Here is an 18473-nt window from a genome sequence, read left to right as displayed (position 1 = left end):
GAGCTTTCTCTGCCATACATTACAAGGAATCCTGGCAAAGCATAGTGGAGTGGAAACAAGAGTCTTGACTTAATATTACTGACTACTAGCTGATGAACAAACACTCCTCCAGCAGGTGCTGATTTGTAAATATTTATTCAAAATAATACAAAGACAATAAAAAGACATCACAGAAATAGACAGACAGGTGAAATATATTCAACATTCAATTTCAGCACATCATATTAAACCTGGACAACATTTGAAGATAAGTGTTACATGAGGCATGTAAATTTAACATGCAAAAATTTACTTCATTACAAGAAGTGTTCACAAGAAGCAGATCATTTATATACCCATGTTGGGAAATCTGTATTCCACCAATTACAGTAGTTCCCCATCTACCATTCTGAAAATCAATTGTCTTGTAAGTACAATATTACTAGACATCTTTTAACTGGACCCAAGTCAAACAGAATCCTACACTGAACGTGTGAAATATACAGTTCAAGCTTGTGCAAAACATTGCCTAATTTATATGATATACACAGACAGTCTTTCTGAAGCAATGCAAGGCAAAAGTGCAACCGCAAAGATTGCTCATACTGGTAAAATACGCAGGTGAATGAAAGCAAAGATGACACAGAGCACAAAACAAAAAAGGGATACATTAACAAACTAGGTATGAATTAGAAGAATCATATTTTGACAGAATATCTATACTTTAGTTAAGTTAAAGAAGTTGGTTCTTCAGTTCTTTCAGTTGATTAAAAATGAGCTTATGAATTATGAAGGACGGGCAAAGGTTTTTCAATGTACATCCTTCCTGCATACTTCTGCTGCTGATGTCCAGTTAATGTAAGTTAATGATTAAGTGCTCAGGTAGCAACTCCATCATTACGGAGTTATGGGCAGCTTTACCACTCAATAAACAGTAAATAACATGATTAAGCTTGGCATACAGATCAAAATCAATAATAAAATGTTTTACATAGTCAATACAGCATCAAAACAAAATAAAAACACTCAACTTTAAACAGGATTATAGCTGTAATGGCTTTGTTCAATGGCTAGACCTTAATGTTAATTTTTTTTCCTTTATGCTTTTTCTGTTCAATGTATCATTTATACATTATTTAACACAAGTGAGGGCAATACAGCACAGAGCTACTCAAGAATGAGAGCTGTTTTCAAGTTGCCTAAAGAACTTCTGAAGTGCTATAGTGTAAGCTGACTGTGCCTTAAATATTAATCACACAAGAAAACACTTATTTTAATTCACATCATAATTCTATTCTCTTTGTGCCTGCCACTAGATGTGTCCTCCTCATATGAAAATGTACAGTGGTCATTTGACTGGGCTTTCATTTCTTGATATAGGCATGATGTAAGTCTGAAAACCTGTACCCATAGAATGCAAATTTTAACTTACTTTATGGTTATTTTTTTCCTCCTCTACTCTATTTTGTTATGTAATTATAAATATATGATCATGCATCATTCATAAAAAGTGGAGGCATAACCTAAGTTGGCACCATTCATTTTCCTTAGCCAGCAGACATTTTGCACAAAACTTGCAGCAGCTCTGAAGTAGTGCACATCTATTCCATTAATGCAGTGTGTACTTCAGTCAAAAAGACCAACCTGGCAGCTCTAATAACCTCTATGCTAACCCAGGGGCTTCAGCAGTTAGCATCTTTCCTAATCCACTGGCCTCAGTAGTAATAGCCCTGGTTTGCCTCTATGATTTTCTGCTCCAGCTTCTTCTTCAGCTCGGTCACCAGCGCCGAACTAATGTTGCCTGCTTTGTTCAGACCTCGCCTGCTTTCTGGATGGATGCTACTGAGGGTTCTCTGGCTGAAGCTGCTGCTGAGGCTCCTGGAGGTAAGGGAGCCTGAGACTGTGGGTACAGCTTGCTGGTGCTCACTAAGCTTAGGTTTGGTCACTGGTAGCTGAAGTAGGACTGGTGCTTTGGGTGGTGGTGACTTCAGGCTGGAGCCATTTCTGTTTATGTTGCACTTGGAAGTGTTGCTCTCCACATCAACCGTCAAGAGCTTGTCAGGGCTTTCAGAGTGTCCGAATGGTTTGAAAGTGAGGTTGTGCTGCTCTCTGCGCTTACGGCGTATGACACGTCGGGCTGGCAAAACCCTGTTAGATTTTGTGTTGCGCATGTACATCACTGTGGAGATCATGACTGTGACCACTACCATCACACTTATGACCGCAGTCACTATGCCCAGAGCTTTCAATGGATTGTCTCTACTCTGCAATAAAAAGTTTGTCATGGGGCCAGTGAGTTGATTCTGAAAAAGAACACAAAAAGTAATATAGTTCACAATAACTACAGTGAAAAAAAGAATTTTGCCATTTTGATTCTAAGATGGAGGACACAGTAAACTAACAATGCCTGTGAGGAAGCTGGAACAGATTCAATTTTTTTTCTTAATTCAAATAAGCCTTTGAGACAGGTATATATCGTCTGAGGCACTTTAACTGCAAGGCCTGGATTCAAATAATCAAAGTCTGCATCACAAAAGCTTTCAAAACTAGCTACTTTCAAAAACCTCCCTCCCAGTAAACCGAGTTTCTAAAAACAAAACAAGCTTTAAATCTACAGTATATTCTAAATAGTAACTCATATTTAAAGCCAAAATGTACACTGCACAAGCTAACATCTACCAAAGTGTACTTCATAGTAACACATGAAGTCATACACACACACACAGGGACAGACAGAAGTCCCAGTGCAATGGCTTTCTCGCTCTCTTTTATATATATATATATATATATATATATATTATATATATATATATATATATATATATATATATATATATATATATATAGTTTATGCTAGGCATTTCAGCATTGTAATGGGCTTGGGTGAGTCAACAGCTACTCTTACCGCCTCGGTGAGGTCGATCTTCACCACAGCAGTGGTGATGAAAGATGGGGAGCCTTGATCTTGCGCTTGTACCACAACAGACCATTTGCAGTCTTTCTTCCTAGTGATGTTCTGCACAATCTCCATAGACTTGATAAATGGTTTTAGCTTGATCTCGCCTGTGCTACTGTTGATGTCAAAAACGTTTGCAGGGTCTGCTTTCATGATGGAGTACTCAATGACATTGTTGGGTTCTTCTGCATCACCATCCACTGCCTGAATACATAAAAACAAAGCCAAATACTGTGTCTGAAGGTATCAACAATGCAGCCAAATGCATCTTCTAGCCAGCAGGACAGGTGGCTGTCCACAAGACAGAAGAGTACAGTAATGATACACATTAAATACAATAAAGCTTTTTAGCAGTGGTCTGAAAAGTAGGCATAAACAAGAAAATCCTATGAAAAAAAATGTACATGCTTGAAATTACAGACTTAATATACATTTAAAAATATTTCTTGGTCATATGCTAAAATTACATTTTTGCATCTGTGTCAAATGGCAGGGCTATTTGCTCAATTATTTTAATAATACAGTTAATACAAATAATGAAAATACTACATTAGTAGTGACAAACCTCTATTTTCACAGGCGCACCGATGATCATGATCTTTTCTAGGAGGTTTTCATTGAATTCTGGAGGATGGTCATTTATATCCAGCACAGTGACAAAGACTTCTGCCATGCTGTATTTACCCTCAGTGTCTTCAGCCTTCACATAGAAATTATACTTTGAATTCAATTCAGCATCCAAAGAGGCCCATTGCTGTGTATAGATGATCCCTGACGTTGGGTGTATAATAAACCTGGAACACAGTCAGTCCAAAGAATACAATTAGCATCAATAACAATTGTTTATTTACGTTACTATTTAACCCAAGGAAGTAGCTTGTCTGCAGTAGCTGGTGACTTGGGTCCAGGACATGAACAATATTGATTTAAATAAAGATTCAACTTATGATGCAGGCTTAATTCATGTTCGCGAAACTAGTACATAATGAATAATAATTGGGACCAAAGAATTATCCTAACTAGTCTACAAATACGCAACTACCAAATTCCAGAGATCGGAATATAGAACACGCAAACACGGGTTTATACTCACAAATAAGGAAGGTAACAAGATACATGTGGAAAGTGAGACAACACACAAATGGATAGACTCAAGGTGAGAATTGACATGATTGGGGCAGAGCCAGAGAAGATTAAAAAAAAAAAAGCACAGGGAAGGAACATAAAAGAAAACAAAGAACCAAGTGGTGAATCTCTCCACGTGGAGATTGATGATAACAAGAGAGACCCTTACACCATGGCAATGCAACACAATTAAACAGTCTTTGTTGGCTGCAGTGAGTAATTCGCATGATGCTTGCATTGTTGTAAAGGATTAAAGCACTTTTGTAAGTCGCTTTGGATAAGAGCATTTGCTAAATGCTATTAATGTAAATCTAAATGATTAGACACCAGTTATGTGCCCACACATGCATACACATATGCTTTCAACCATCATCTGTAAATAACGTACTTCTGCAGTCTAGCCATGGATTCATTACACTGGACAATTAGCTGTCCATTTGGGAATTGACTAAATTCATGCACTGTGCACCATTAAGACTACAGACTGCAATAGCACTGTAGAAAATTAAATTTAATATTAGGCAGGCCTATGACTTGATCAGCTGTTTTGCCTTGATTGATCTGACAGTGTTCAGCTGGTGAAAATTAATGAGCTGCTTTAAACTTGTGAGCTTTCGCACATTTCCAGCACGCCTTCCATGCCAGGGATGTAGTGAGGCATACATTAACAAGTTTTTGCATTTGCAGTGTACTTCATGCTCTTGTCTATATGGCTGTCTTCTCATTTCCAGCTGTCACTTTGCATGTTAATTGGGCCCTGACTCACAAAAGGAGCCTAGAGAAGCTATTATTATCCGAGCAATCCAATTATGGGGTTAGATAGCATGTTTGCTTCAGCCTCCAAGTAAGATGTTTTTGTAGGAGAGATCTGGGTCAACCATATAGTGAAGAGTTTCTTCCTACAGCAGATAGCCCAAATTGCCAACATATCACATCATCCTCTCTGAGCTAACCAGGTGCTCTCTAATTCTAAACGTCAATATGGTTGCTTCTGACTAATGGTAGATATCTTCACTCTCTCCCACATGGACAGATGATGTGACAGCATTATACTTTATATTGCCAATAATATATTAAAATGCCACTGTCAAACAAGCTGATTTTTTTTATCCTTAAGAACTCCTGCATGAAAGCATTCCAAGTAATTAAAGAAAGCCAGCCATTGAGAAATATTCCACTCTGGTAATGTCACTGAAACAATGAAGAATCGATTATTTTGTATCTTTGTGCTACAGCCTTGGGCAATTTGGCACAAAAGCACATGCAAAACACCACACAAAATGCAGATTTCACTACTTTCTAAATTGCATTTGTTGCCAAAGTATCCAGTATCAGGTTGTGTGGTATTAATTTCAGATTAATTTAAGTGGTGAATTGATCATTCTACCAAGCCTGTAGGATGTTATGTAAAGTTCAGATGTCCCTGTTATCATCTTTTCATAAAGATGAATCACAGCTTTAGAGATAATGAGATTGCATAAGCCTCAATCAAGTCTGTGTGATTTACAATTCTTATATGATTGGAAAACAGTTGAAGAATCATTCCTTTATTTAATGTCATTAAAGTGTTAGTTAGGTAAAGAGGCCATGTTAGCTTTACTCACAGGTTAGCCCCTGAGCCATAGATGGAGTATTTCAGTTCTCCCCACAGCCCTGAGTCTGGATCTTTGGCCTGAAAAATAAATCAACAATCCTATACAAATCATACACAAGTGTAAAATACTAATTTCATATAATAACCATAAAAATGCATGTAAAATATTATTTGCTACAGCAAAAAAAAAAAAAGGGGGGGGGGGCATTTCTGTCTTATTCTCTAAATGTAATCAAAGTAGAACTATCTTTAGATAATTTATCAAAAGAGATTATCATATACAAGCATTTTTAAGCAAGATTGAATATTTGGTGAGAGTACATGGTGATATAGATTGGTTGGAGTGACTTGGGGATAACTGCTGTCTAACTCAATTAAATTTCAGGGATACTGGAAAACATTTATTGTTGCAAATTTGGCATATTGACATAACATTGACACTCCCTATGACTAGGAGGTAAGTGTAACAGAAGCACATCATTTTTGTTTATTTGTTGTTTTGGGGGGAAAAAACCTTAGAGATTACATTGCTATCAGCCACACAATGGCTTTGTATATGTACAATACCAGGCCAAATGTTAAATACAAAAAGCGTATACCATGCTACTCCTGCACTAACATTTTCAATCCCAGACATTCAGTTCACAGGCCTTGGAAATTACCCTAGAAATGGACTCTTTTGCACTCACAGTAACAGACACAACAGTGGAGCCTCCAGGTGAGTTCTCAGGGATCCGGGCCATATAAAACTCAGAGGAAAAATGAGGAGTGTTGTCATTTGTGTCCAGAAGATGGATTACAATGTCCGCTGTGGCACTGAAGTGTTCTGGTGTATCAATTTCGACTGCTAACAACTGAAAAACATTAGGATAGATAAACCTTTGGCTTGGATCTTTTCAATGATCAGTTTTCCTTTTATTAGGTGGTTCTACAGCAGTATGTTGTCAAACTTTAATATTGTATATATTTTTAATGGTATGTTTAAATATAAACTTGAAAAACAATTATCTTTGTATAAAAGTCTAAGAACTTTACTTGGAGCCAGAACTGTTAATTCTATGCACATTTATTTTTTTAAACTTTATACCTTAAATGCTAAAAAAGAGTATTTTTCATAGTCCATGGCAGTTGAATTCTCGACAATAATGGTAACTTGAGCTTCATTAAGAACGGTTTGAGGGACCACGCGGAGAACTCGACCCGGTCCTATCAGACGCAGTCTAAACTTTGCATTTGCCCCCTAAAGGAAAAAAAAAACAAAAAAACATTCCAACATGACATAATTTTCCAACTGAGTTTAAGTGATAAATGCATACAATAAGTCAATTCAATTCAAGGCAGCGTACAGCACCAAGTACACCTTCTCATTATCATTGTAAAAATAAAGGTCAGGCCAATGGGCAACAGCGATGAAATAGTGCAGAATTGAAAAGCACAGAACATCTGAGAGCAGTCCAAATGCAATCACATAGTGATATTCTGCAGTACAGATAATTGGGCTGCCAAGTATAAATATAGATATAGATATACTGCATGAACAAATGTCTGGTGTATACTGTAAGACCAGAACTATCTGTTTAATCAATTTCAAATAATTCACCAAGGAAGCTTAATTGCATATTTGCTTTTGTTTTCGCATAAAACATAGGCTGTTTTATCGACAGACCTTTCAGTAATGTCAAAAGCTCCTAAATGGTGGCAAATTGTATAGTCCTGATTTAAAGAATGAATCCAAACATCCATACATGAAGTCAGAACAGAGTCAGCACAGTTTGGAGTTCATTTCTCTGAAGAGTTATGTCTTGAAATGTGTGTAACTGGCAAGCCATTCCAAAACCTAGACTAAAATGTTAAAACACATGTTGCCCTGTCAGCCTAGTAAACTTGGAGTCTTATCTTTGTTATGGAATATACACTCTAAAATAAAAACAATTAACAAGAAATAAATGTTAATGCTGGCCACAACCTCATTTACATAATGGAATAATCTCTTTTGCAGTAAAATGAATGACTCCAATTATTAGCCACATTACCATATTTTGGGTAAACTTGGGTGTTTAAGGAAAATATGTCAAACTGTTTAAAGGTCAAATGCTATTAAAGTTGTACATTTTTTCATTTAAAAAAAAAAATTGCCAAAAGCTTTATTTTTATGTTACAGAAGGCATAGAATTATGCCTTTTGGAGGTCTATGGGAAGCAATTTGTTTGCCCTGTCTGTAACTCTAAAAACAAGCATTTGACAAAAACAATCCTAAAACTATTTTAAACTACTCTCTACTCTGAATGTCGAATAAAAAATATTTTTTACCAATGACATTTTCTTTTAAGTTACCTGGTCAGAATCATTGACTGTGATCTTCAGTCCTCTGAGTATCTCCCCTTCAGGTGGGTGCTCATTCATGGTGAGCTCAAACAAGTTCTGCAGGCCATTCTCACCATAAAAGGTAGGTGGATGATTGTTAAGGTCCACCAATCGGATGGTCACCATGGTTATGGCATAGTCGAACAGCTGGTCATCTGGACCCACTTCTGAGGCCTTTTTCCAAGACAGAAAACGTTTAACAATCTTATCTTTTTCATAATAAATTTGTTTTCACTGTTGATTCCACAACACTGCATTAAAACTGTTTAAAAGTACCTTGACTTTAAGTTCATATAATTCATTTCTCAGTTGGACAGGGTATGATGTCAGAGTGATGCAACCAGTCGAGCTGTTGATACTGAAGGAGCCATCACTTCCTGATTAGTTAATTTTAAAAAAATACAACAGATTTATCATTTTCTTTGCGCTCTTGACCACGACAATGAATAAAAATTTAATGCAAGTTAAATAAGTATTCAGTGCATAAAAAACAGATCATCTACATCTTAAATGTATGATCATCTAGATCTTAAATGTATGATAGGACAGCAGTTGGTGGACACCCACTTTTGCAATATGTGTGAAGAAGAAAGCAGTCATACTTCTTACCATTCACAATAGAATAATGGATAGGGTTAGGGTCACCTTGATCCCCATCTTTGGCAAACACAGTAAATATCTCTGCTCCCTGAACACATGGGTGTCCAAGCACAGGTGAGTCAGAGGATCATATGGCCGCTAACTTATTTGATATACACATCAAATAACCTGTCAACTACTCTAATCTAAATTTCATGGTGTTGGCAGCTTTTAAAGTGCCTTTGTAATATGTTTGGCTAGCACTTTTGTGCAGTAGCTTCTACTGCCTCCAAAACAACACTGCTTGTACACCTTATTGATTTGATCTGTTGTGCAAGACTTATTGCTATACATCTACATACTCATTAATGAATTCACATAACACAGGGTTTATATGCAAGTATGTTTTATGAGACATCATACATGAATTTTTCCTTCCCCCTCTGTGTTATTTAGAAAAACATTATAACTCACAGGGACTGAGACTTCATAAACATATCCAAAATATGGTGTTCCCATGAAGATAGGAGGAGAGTCCTGTGCATCCAGGACATTGATAGTTATGGTGGCCGATGAGGTCATCACTTGAAGTTTGCCATTATATCTACCGCCACCATCCTGAATACATGAATAAAGTTATGTGACTAAATCATCTTTCCAAAATAAACTTATAAAAAATATAGTTATAAAAATATTATATATATATATATATATATATATATATATATATATATATATATATATATATATATATATATATTAATGACCAAGATGTGGTGTAACAAATGACATGATGATTTTAAAGAGGACATGAAGTTTAACTAAAACACAAGTAAGCTAACTTAAACTAATCATTATAAGCTCATCACACTTCAGGCTTCTTTCTGAGCTAAAACTTTCTGAGCTAAAAGACTTTTTGGAAACAGTTAAAGCACAGTATTAAAAAAAGATAAACAATACAAGGCTAGAGTACAAGAATAGATTATATTACATTATTTTAGCACATCTAGGTTGTAGCAAAACTGTCATATATTGGCTAGTCTCTTTCTGATGGCATTAGGTCAGGAGACCTCTTTCACCCTGAGCATGGCATGCAGAGGATTTGCATTGTGTTTATGTTGCAACACTACTCACCTTGGCAACAACAGTGACAAAATGCGTTTTAGAGGTTTCGTAATCAAGTGATTCACCAGGTTTGATGCGAAGAATGCCACTATGGCCATCTATGGTGAACTTGGTATTAGGAGCAGTCTGTAGGAAAAACAAACAACAAAACTAAATAATTCAATGCAGTTACAGTTTATACCAAGTCCACCAATACTGACAATGTTCATAATTTTTTTTATTGTTTTTTATGTACTATCTACATAAATACTAACACTAACTCCATTTCAGCTATCTCATTGTTAACTCTAGAAGCTTTATGTTTCCAGAACACTTTCTATTACATGTAATGCACCAACCAAGCACCCATGTGGTTATGAGCATCTGATTACTGCTATGTGCACAGCAGAACCAAGCATGCAGTGCCTTGCACTGCATGGCCATGAACCAGGCTAAGATCTCAGTACTTTTCTCAAATGTAATTGAAATATAATCCAGCAGAGTAGCAGTACATTTCCTGATTGCCCCTTTGCTCTGCCATTCAGCCCTGCTGTGTGAGAAAGGGAATTATGATAATCCTGGCTTCTGTGCAAGGCTGATCTGGGCCTGTATTTCACTCTCCTTTCCACATTGTGTGCATGCTTTTGAGATTGGGAGTTCACAACAATACTAGAGTGAATAAGCAGTGTCAAATAGGCAGTGTCAAATGGCCAGTTTGAATGGCCAGTAAAAATTTAAATAAGCAGAACATTACTTTTTTTGTTACCATAGTTTGAGCATTGACTGCATTGGCGCATTCTGATTGGTATGTTATGCACTGAGCAGAATCATATGTGAAGGAAACATTTACATGTACTTAACATTTTAATAAAGTCAGAGTGGTTATCTCACAATGGTTTTTACTAAAGCTACTGTTTTGGATAGTCATGTGCTGGCATTTGCAATTAAAATTCTATGATGTATCCATTTTTAAATGTGTAGTATCACACCTGTAAGAAATATGTGACACTCCCTCCAGCACCCAAGTCCTTATCCACAGCCTCAACTTTAAAGATGCTGCTTCTTGCTTCAGTATCCTTCAACACAGCAAAAAAACTGAATGTTAACAACATTGCACAGTGCTAATTCACATAAGCAGTAGTAAATGTATGTACTACCAGTACCATCTTTTCAATAGTGTAGTGGTGGTGCAGTATGTAAACCCCAGATGACTACACATAGTGCCTTTCTAATTGCACCATAACAAATAGGGCAGGAACCAATCAACAACAGCACAGTATTGTCAGGGGCAATGGTGTCAGTGCAGCATAGCATGGGTAGAATCCTGCTGCTCACTTCAGGTATGCTGACAATGAGGGGCAGGTTGAGAAACTCAGGCTTCTCGTCATTGGCATCTGAGACAAGCACCTGCACTTTTTCAACCACCTGAGGAAACAAAAACAAACTATTAATTTATAACCCACCTTTATAGAAAAATCAGTCTCTTCAGTGGGGCTAAAAACTCTCCTGTCTCTATAGTCAACATCATTAGCTGCAATGTAAAATAGAAGTGAAAAAGTTTTTTTTTTTTTTAAAGAGCAAACACAATCAGTTGATAGATGAGCATCAGTTACACAAATTGTAATTCTGTTAACACAAATTAAGACATATCATTGTACTGTAATCATTTTTATCTACAGTACTTACTTCATATTTTACAATAGGATTTATTTAAATAAACTTGGTCATATTTTAATTTGGGCCAATTTTCAGCATAGAGGTAGATGTTTTAACATATGCCCTCTTTAAATGTTAAAAAAAAATAATAATTTAAATACCATAAAAATACTATTCAATACAAGTCAGTACAGGACATTATATCTATATAAACAATTTTAAAACTTTTAAAAATCCCCAAACATTCTGACCATAAAGAAGTACTGAACAACAATATATTCATCAACATTACCTTATTCCTTCCATCAGTAATGCTAACAAGCACAGCTATGTCATTTTCAACCTAGTTGAGAAATAAGATACATCACCAACACATCAATTAACTAAAAAAGTCATTCAGACAACTACTAAGACATTAAATATAATCACTGATACATAAACACAGCCGAGTTTGTGTGGTATACTAATTGCAACATCCTTGTAGAATCCTTGTAGATGTGGCTCACCTCTCTGTCAAGTGCTTCAATCAGAGTCACCTGGCCGGATTTGGGGTTGACCCTGAAGTACTCTTTAGAGCCTTGGTCAAAGGTCAGGCCATATGTGACACTGTCAGCCTCAGGGTCTGTACCATTTAGAGTATAAACTTCAGTTCCTATAGAAGGAAAATCATCATGTAAACATCAGTAAGAAAACAGGACCAATGTTTTTCTTTGGGATATCAAAATGTATTTCTTAGCAAATTATGCTTTTGGGTCTCCTTGACAAATGATGTTGTGACACACTCAAAAAATCTACTCTTAGCACATATATCACTGGAAATATCAGTTGCCGCAGAAATAATCAAATGATCAATATAATCAAATGGCAATATTTAATCATTTATGGGGACATTTTTATTAAAAACATAACTCCTCTATAATTTTAAATTGTCCACCACCCCCTGACCCTGTTAACCAGTTAACCAGTCCACCAATTGTCCACCACTCTCCAAGCCTGTTAATCTCCCCATTCAGGACAAAACAAACAAACAAAAACATACAGATAAATAAAGTTTATCCAGTATGGCATTATAGTTATATGTTATGTCCCATGTACTTAGACAGCTGATTGACTCCAAGACATTTGATCATTAAAGTGAACAAAGTGATTATTGAGATGTACTGGAACTGTGATAACGTGGTTTCTTTATGACCCTGAAACCACTGGGAGTCAAACATTCACACCTTACCTTTGAGAGAGCCCAGACATGCATCATGTACACCCTACAGTGTTAGTAATGTTTGCAAAATCGTATTCTATCCCCTCAGAAATATATCCAAGGCTTGTGCCATTCTATCAATAGCTGACAGAAAAAAACATATATAAGCTTTTTCTGTCAAGTTGACTGGACTTCTGCAATGCTCTTCTCTCTAAGATTTGGCTATCCCCAAAACTGTGGCTATGGCCCTAAGCTGTCAAATTCCCTGCCTAATGACCTGAGAGCTAGACACATTCATTAGGAGACTCTTTTATTTATTTATTTTGTTTACTTATTTATTTTTAAGAGCTTTATTTATATAGCACTATTCCAATGCTCAAGACTGTTTTGCATTCATACAACAAACACGCTAAACACAATTCATAGTAAAAAAGACTAGCAGGTACACAAAACTTTACATTCATACACTGGAGCAGTGACAGCATAATGAAAAGCAATGAGTATTTTGCAGAGTTTTAAACGAGGATAGCAAGAAGGCAATCCAACAGATTTTGGTAGTGAAATCCATAGTTTTGTGTAATGCTTTGAATATAATAAGAAGTACCTTAAACAGTACAGTACACTGTGAGTAACAGGTAGCCCATGAAGACTCTGAAGGATGGGAGTGATATGGTCCACTCTCCTAGTAAGTGTGGATCCTAGCAGCTGCATTCAGTACTTATTGTAACCCATTATGGGATTTAACAGGAAGGCTGGACTAAAGAACATTACAGTAGTCTAGATGTTACACATGCATGCATCTGCATCTGTTTGGCTGAGGAATAGCCAAAAACATGCAATGTTGCATAGATGGAAGAATGATGTCTTACCTATTTGACTAACGTGTTTTAGTGTTTGAAATCAAAGATAACTCTTGAATTGTGAATATTATTAGCCATTACTTTTGTTCTGACAATATTAATACTAAACCCAAATAAACTTTAAAAGTTGTGATTAAGTTGATTATTAATTAATATTAATGAATTGACAATTACACTATACATCTTTTCAGGACATGATTCTGATAGAAGGTTACTCCTTGTCACATGCTGTACTGCCTGCCTAAATATTCCTAAAAATACTTTTTGTTGAAATTTACTAGGATTACTTGGTGACTTTATTTCTTATTAGCATAAATTATCCTGAACATTAGCCTGCTCATTTGTTGCTGAAATTGTCTTTACTGAATTGTTTTTTGACATGCTGCATGTGGGCTTCCTAACCATACTCAAGTCATACACTGTGCTCTATTGGCCTTAATAGTATCTGGGTCCTGGTTCTGTGGTTGGTATCTCTGATCTCCTCACAGATGTATCCTTAGTATACCTTCCTCCAATTCGCAGCAAAAACAGTTGACTCTAGTTGTAATGTTAAGCCTACTGATTCCTCATACTCTATGATCCTCATGCTCCTCATCCATATTCATAAGTACATGGGTGTCAAATGCTGCTAAGGATACCAAAATACGCCTCCTTCATAGGCTCAGAATCCTGTTTATGATAATCCCAAAAAACATTTAAAACCCCTTACCTTGAACCTCTCTCCCCACATTTCACTTTAAACAACTCTTGACTACATTCAAATCCCATGTTGTTTCTCCAGGTCACCTTCCTGAGATTCTTTGTCCCTACATCCCATCTTGCACCCTTAGGTCCTTGGACAGCTTACAGTGCCACACACCAGGCTATCCTCAGTGGATGGCAGGTCTTTCAGTGCTATAGTGCCTGAACTTATGTTCACCTGCATCTGATTATCCTTGATTGTTCTAGTTATTTTAGCCCTGGGTTTTGTCTTCTAGTTTGTCAGTTATTCTGTAATGATTTCAACAGGAACGAGGCAAGAGGCAGAACACAAATGCAGGAGGCGGTTTATTAAATGAGGGAATTGCAAATACAAAGGGCAAAATAAACAGAGGCAAAGGGGTAACATTGAGGGTAAAATAATACACGACTGGAGTAAAAGGAAAAGCAATGGCAATGACAGTACTAGGAGCATGATATAAACATAACTGAAGGAACTTACCAAAATAACTAGAAGACAAAACCCAGGTCTAAAATAACCAGAACAATCAAGGATAATTAGATGCAGGTGAACATAACAGGAACAACCAAAACACAGACTGAAACTGAGGAACAGACGAGGGGCAGAGAAAACAAAACCAAGGAACGGAACTAGGACGTAAAGGAAAACAAAGACTTGACAGGGAAATCATAAAACAGGGTGGCCAATCATTACAGGAATGCACCACCTCCATCTCACTGTGACCACTCTTCTAGTCCATATCTCAGATCTCAGTGGAAAAAGTTCATGCAGTATTCTTCTTCTTCTTCTTCTCTCTACATCTTCCACCCCATCCCCTTGTTTTGTAGCATACCTTATAATGTGACCTTGGTATCAGAAAGTTGCTGTACAAATAAAACAATTTTTATTTTGCTACTTTGACATTATAGCTTTGTAATTTTGTACTGCCACTGTTTTTTTTTTCTTGACTATTTTTTTATACATGTTGTCAGTAGTTTTATTCTACAGTTCCATTGCATTTAGGGCATGGTTACAATGGTAATATTGTGCATATTTGTAAGTTAGAACCTTAACTCAATACAATAAAGTGAATGTAAACCTGACACAGCTGTTCTTAAGATTTTGTATAATTTGGAACTGTATGTTAGACACCACAATAGAATGTTGGGCCAACCAATAGAATGTATTCTCTCAAATGTGAAAAACTCTCTCACACTGCAAACATTTCAAACTTTGGAATTAATTCATAATTATTAATGGTTTTTAAACTTCATCAGTCCTTTCTCTGTAAATGTAATAGGACAGAATAAACAAAAACTCTACTATTTTAAGAAGCCCCTATGCTGAATGTACTCTGATTATCTAAGTAACTCTGAAAATTATTTTTTCTTCAGTGACACATGATTTGGTGAAATAGAACATTTACATTATTAAAAACATGGGTCCAGCCTGCCTTACTTTTCTGTAACATTGTTAAGATGCACAGTGATGTTCTAATTTGGGTTTACTGTGGTATCAACTTTAGCAAGTTATTTTGTGCACTATCAAGAGTTATATCTCATAATGTCTTTAAAGTTATTTGATTTGCTAGTAGAAAATGACTGACACCTATCTGAAATTGAAGCACCACCTTTCAAAAAATGGAGGGACTCAGAAAATGTTGGTGGAGCTGCATTGCCAGATGATGCTGCCAGTTGGAAATCAAGATGGTGAATTTAACTGGTGAATTTAACTGGTGAATTTAACTGGTGAATTTAACTGGTGAATTTAACTGGTGAATTAGCTCAGTATGTGTTACACCAATCAACACCTTCCTTTTCATCAACACTTTATCATCCATAGACAGCAGAGTAAAGTCACATGTGCAGAATTGGCCTGCACAGTGTCTAGTTTGTTCAGGGGCTGTAGAATTACACACAAAGTAGTGGAAGACAACATTCCTCTGCATGTAACCTTCAACGCGCAAATGGAACATGGTTCAAAATATAAAACAATAACATCTAAAATTAAAACCTGTTTATAAGAATAAGATGTATGGCAAGTCCAACCCAGAGAGAAATGTTATCTTTCTAAAGTGGCATTACCACATGACTAAAGTACACAGATTAGCAAGGGATTCCACTAATTATAGCTTTCATATACAACTGACAGAATGCATTAGCATAATGCTAATCTCAGAATAATGGCACTCATCTGCAGACATCTTATAATGTTCCTCTGGCATGTATATCACGACGCATCTGCCACTACCATGAAATGTTGAATCTAAATACACTGTCAAATTGATTCAAGGGGTAATGTTTTTTCAGTTGGTTTGTTTTTTATGCATGCACTCACCAACTAGTGTGTCTTCAGAAATGCTAAAAAGGGCCATGTTTCCCATCTGTGCTGCTGGGTCCTTTATCATAGAAGTAAGGATGCGAAATCTGATTGGCCTGGAAGAGTGCAAATATCAAAATTATGTTTCATATGAAGGAAATACCATGTCGTGCAAGAATGATGGGCTAGGGTGGGAGGATCTTGCAAAATATTTTTTTAAAAACTACATTCATCAATGGTGACACTATAGCCAGTTTATATGCTAGACAGAAGAAACTGTCTTAGAAGTAATTAGACCACAAATAGGACTACCAACGTAGAATATAAATTACATTTTGTTTAATGGTATTAAATTATTATTAAGAAATCAATATTTCTAAAACTCTTACAGAAAAATCCTAAAAAGTAATTCATTTGCTATACGAGCAGGTAAGCAGAACTGAGAGGAATGAGTTTGTGACAGAGAGAAAAATATAACAACATTATGGAGGAAACTATAAAGCAAAGTATGAAAACAAAAATGTTAACAAAATGCAGACATGTATACACAACCAGCAGTTCCTACACAGATGCAATCCTGTTATACACAGCTAAATCTCCTATAAGAGTGCTTTTGCACTGTGGATTTCACAGTGCAGATAAAGGATTACCCAGCTTCATCTTGCAGCCGATAATTACCTACGCCCTCCTTCCAGAATATTTCACAAAAATGAGGGTAATTCACTCACCCAGACTGATTTGAAGAAAGAGGAAGAGAAAAGAGAGCTGGTGTCTGCATGGGAATTCATCGTGTGACCAGGCAGTGTGTAGAGCAAAGTTGCGCGTGAAGAGGGTGGGTAGAGAGCGTGCCTTTTCTGGCTATGTCTTCCAGATGGTGCGGGAGGTAGCAACACCTTGTGCGCTAATCCAGTGACGCTTGTGCAGATCCTCAGCGGTTGCCCTGATCTGGAGCTCTTCACGCTGCCTGGTGGTGACTCAGAGCGAGACCTGCACTCCAAAGATACCCACCAGCACACATGCAGGCCACAGCAGGTGGAAAGGTCATTAAAAAACGTGTACAACACATACAGTTGAGTCAGTGTGTTTCTCTTGCATAAACATGGGTTCTATAGACTAATAAACAAGGTGTTGTCCTTGCTCTACCTCCCGAAACATGATTTTTAATATACTGACATTTACTGATTCATGATGATTAATAAAACAAGGAAAACAGCAAAGAATGGTGGTTTCCTATGGTTTCCCAGAATATAACCTCAATATAGCCTCCAGATGTTCCCAGTTCATCTGTTGGCACTAGTATGACTTAGGGTTCCTTGAGGTCACAGGTTCCTTTGACAATAGTTTCTTGGTCGTGAAAAGTGTGTTATAGACCATAACATGAATATTTAGGTTTTTTAATTTGAATGGGAAATAGTCACAGAGGTGTATACAAAACATTATATTTAACGATCAGAGGTTAATTTCAAAATGAAACATATATCACCGAACTTCCCAAGAGACATTCAGTTTGGATAAACTCACTTTCTTTAACTAAAGTCAAAGAAAATGAATCTCTTTTCAGATTTAGAATTGAGGATGTGAACTGGGTTATAAATGGTCTCTAAAAGCAAAGGAAGGGATTGATAAACACACAAAACTTTGTTGTCCTGAATGCATTGCTCAGGAACAGGATCTTAAACCTCTAAACAGTTCCTGTTTTATTCTGTTTAAACAATATAGTCAACAACCCTCCTATCTTAGCTGAATATGTAGGATCACTATGCACTTGTGCATAAAGAACAGTAAAATTGAACTAAATCTATGTATCTTTGAAAATATAGCTTACAGTTAAAAAACATTGTCTTTATAAATTTCTCATCATGGTTTTAAAAAGTGTCATTGTGACCTCTATTAATCACAGAGCTGAAAGTAAATGTGCCATTCCAGTTTGGCAAGGCAACAAGTATGAATCATCTTGTGAAATTTTGTTATAAATATCATTCAACTTCAGATCTCTGGTCAAACATAAAGCAGTGTGTGGGTTACCTTTAGAGCCAAGC

The 18473-nt window shown here is 36.5% G+C and overlaps 1 protein-coding gene across 1 annotated transcript; it reads right to left on the bottom strand.

Moving 5' to 3' along the window:
- Positions 1-180: 180 nt before the first annotated feature.
- Positions 181-18473, bottom strand: LOC113588407 (cadherin-related family member 1). Its single transcript, XM_027027573.2, has 18 exons — positions 18460-18473; positions 17163-17421; positions 16453-16550; positions 11864-12009; positions 11650-11700; positions 11037-11126; positions 10691-10777; positions 9732-9848; positions 9072-9215; positions 8628-8706; positions 8295-8395; positions 7989-8192; positions 6742-6894; positions 6344-6508; positions 5665-5732; positions 3501-3729; positions 2885-3139; positions 181-2282 (listed from the first exon to the last, which is right to left on the bottom strand). The coding sequence occupies exons 2-18, from the start codon at positions 17210-17212 to the stop codon at positions 1695-1697; spliced, it is 2625 nt and encodes an 874-aa protein (XP_026883374.2). The 5' UTR covers positions 17213-17421; positions 18460-18473; the 3' UTR covers positions 181-1694.

Source organism: Electrophorus electricus, chromosome 14 (genome assembly GCF_013358815.1).
Source record: "Electrophorus electricus isolate fEleEle1 chromosome 14, fEleEle1.pri, whole genome shotgun sequence".
NCBI lineage: Eukaryota > Metazoa > Chordata > Actinopteri > Gymnotiformes > Gymnotidae > Electrophorus > Electrophorus electricus.
The sequence above is the reverse complement of the archived record's forward strand: the minus strand, read 5'-3'. Positions and strand labels throughout refer to the sequence as shown.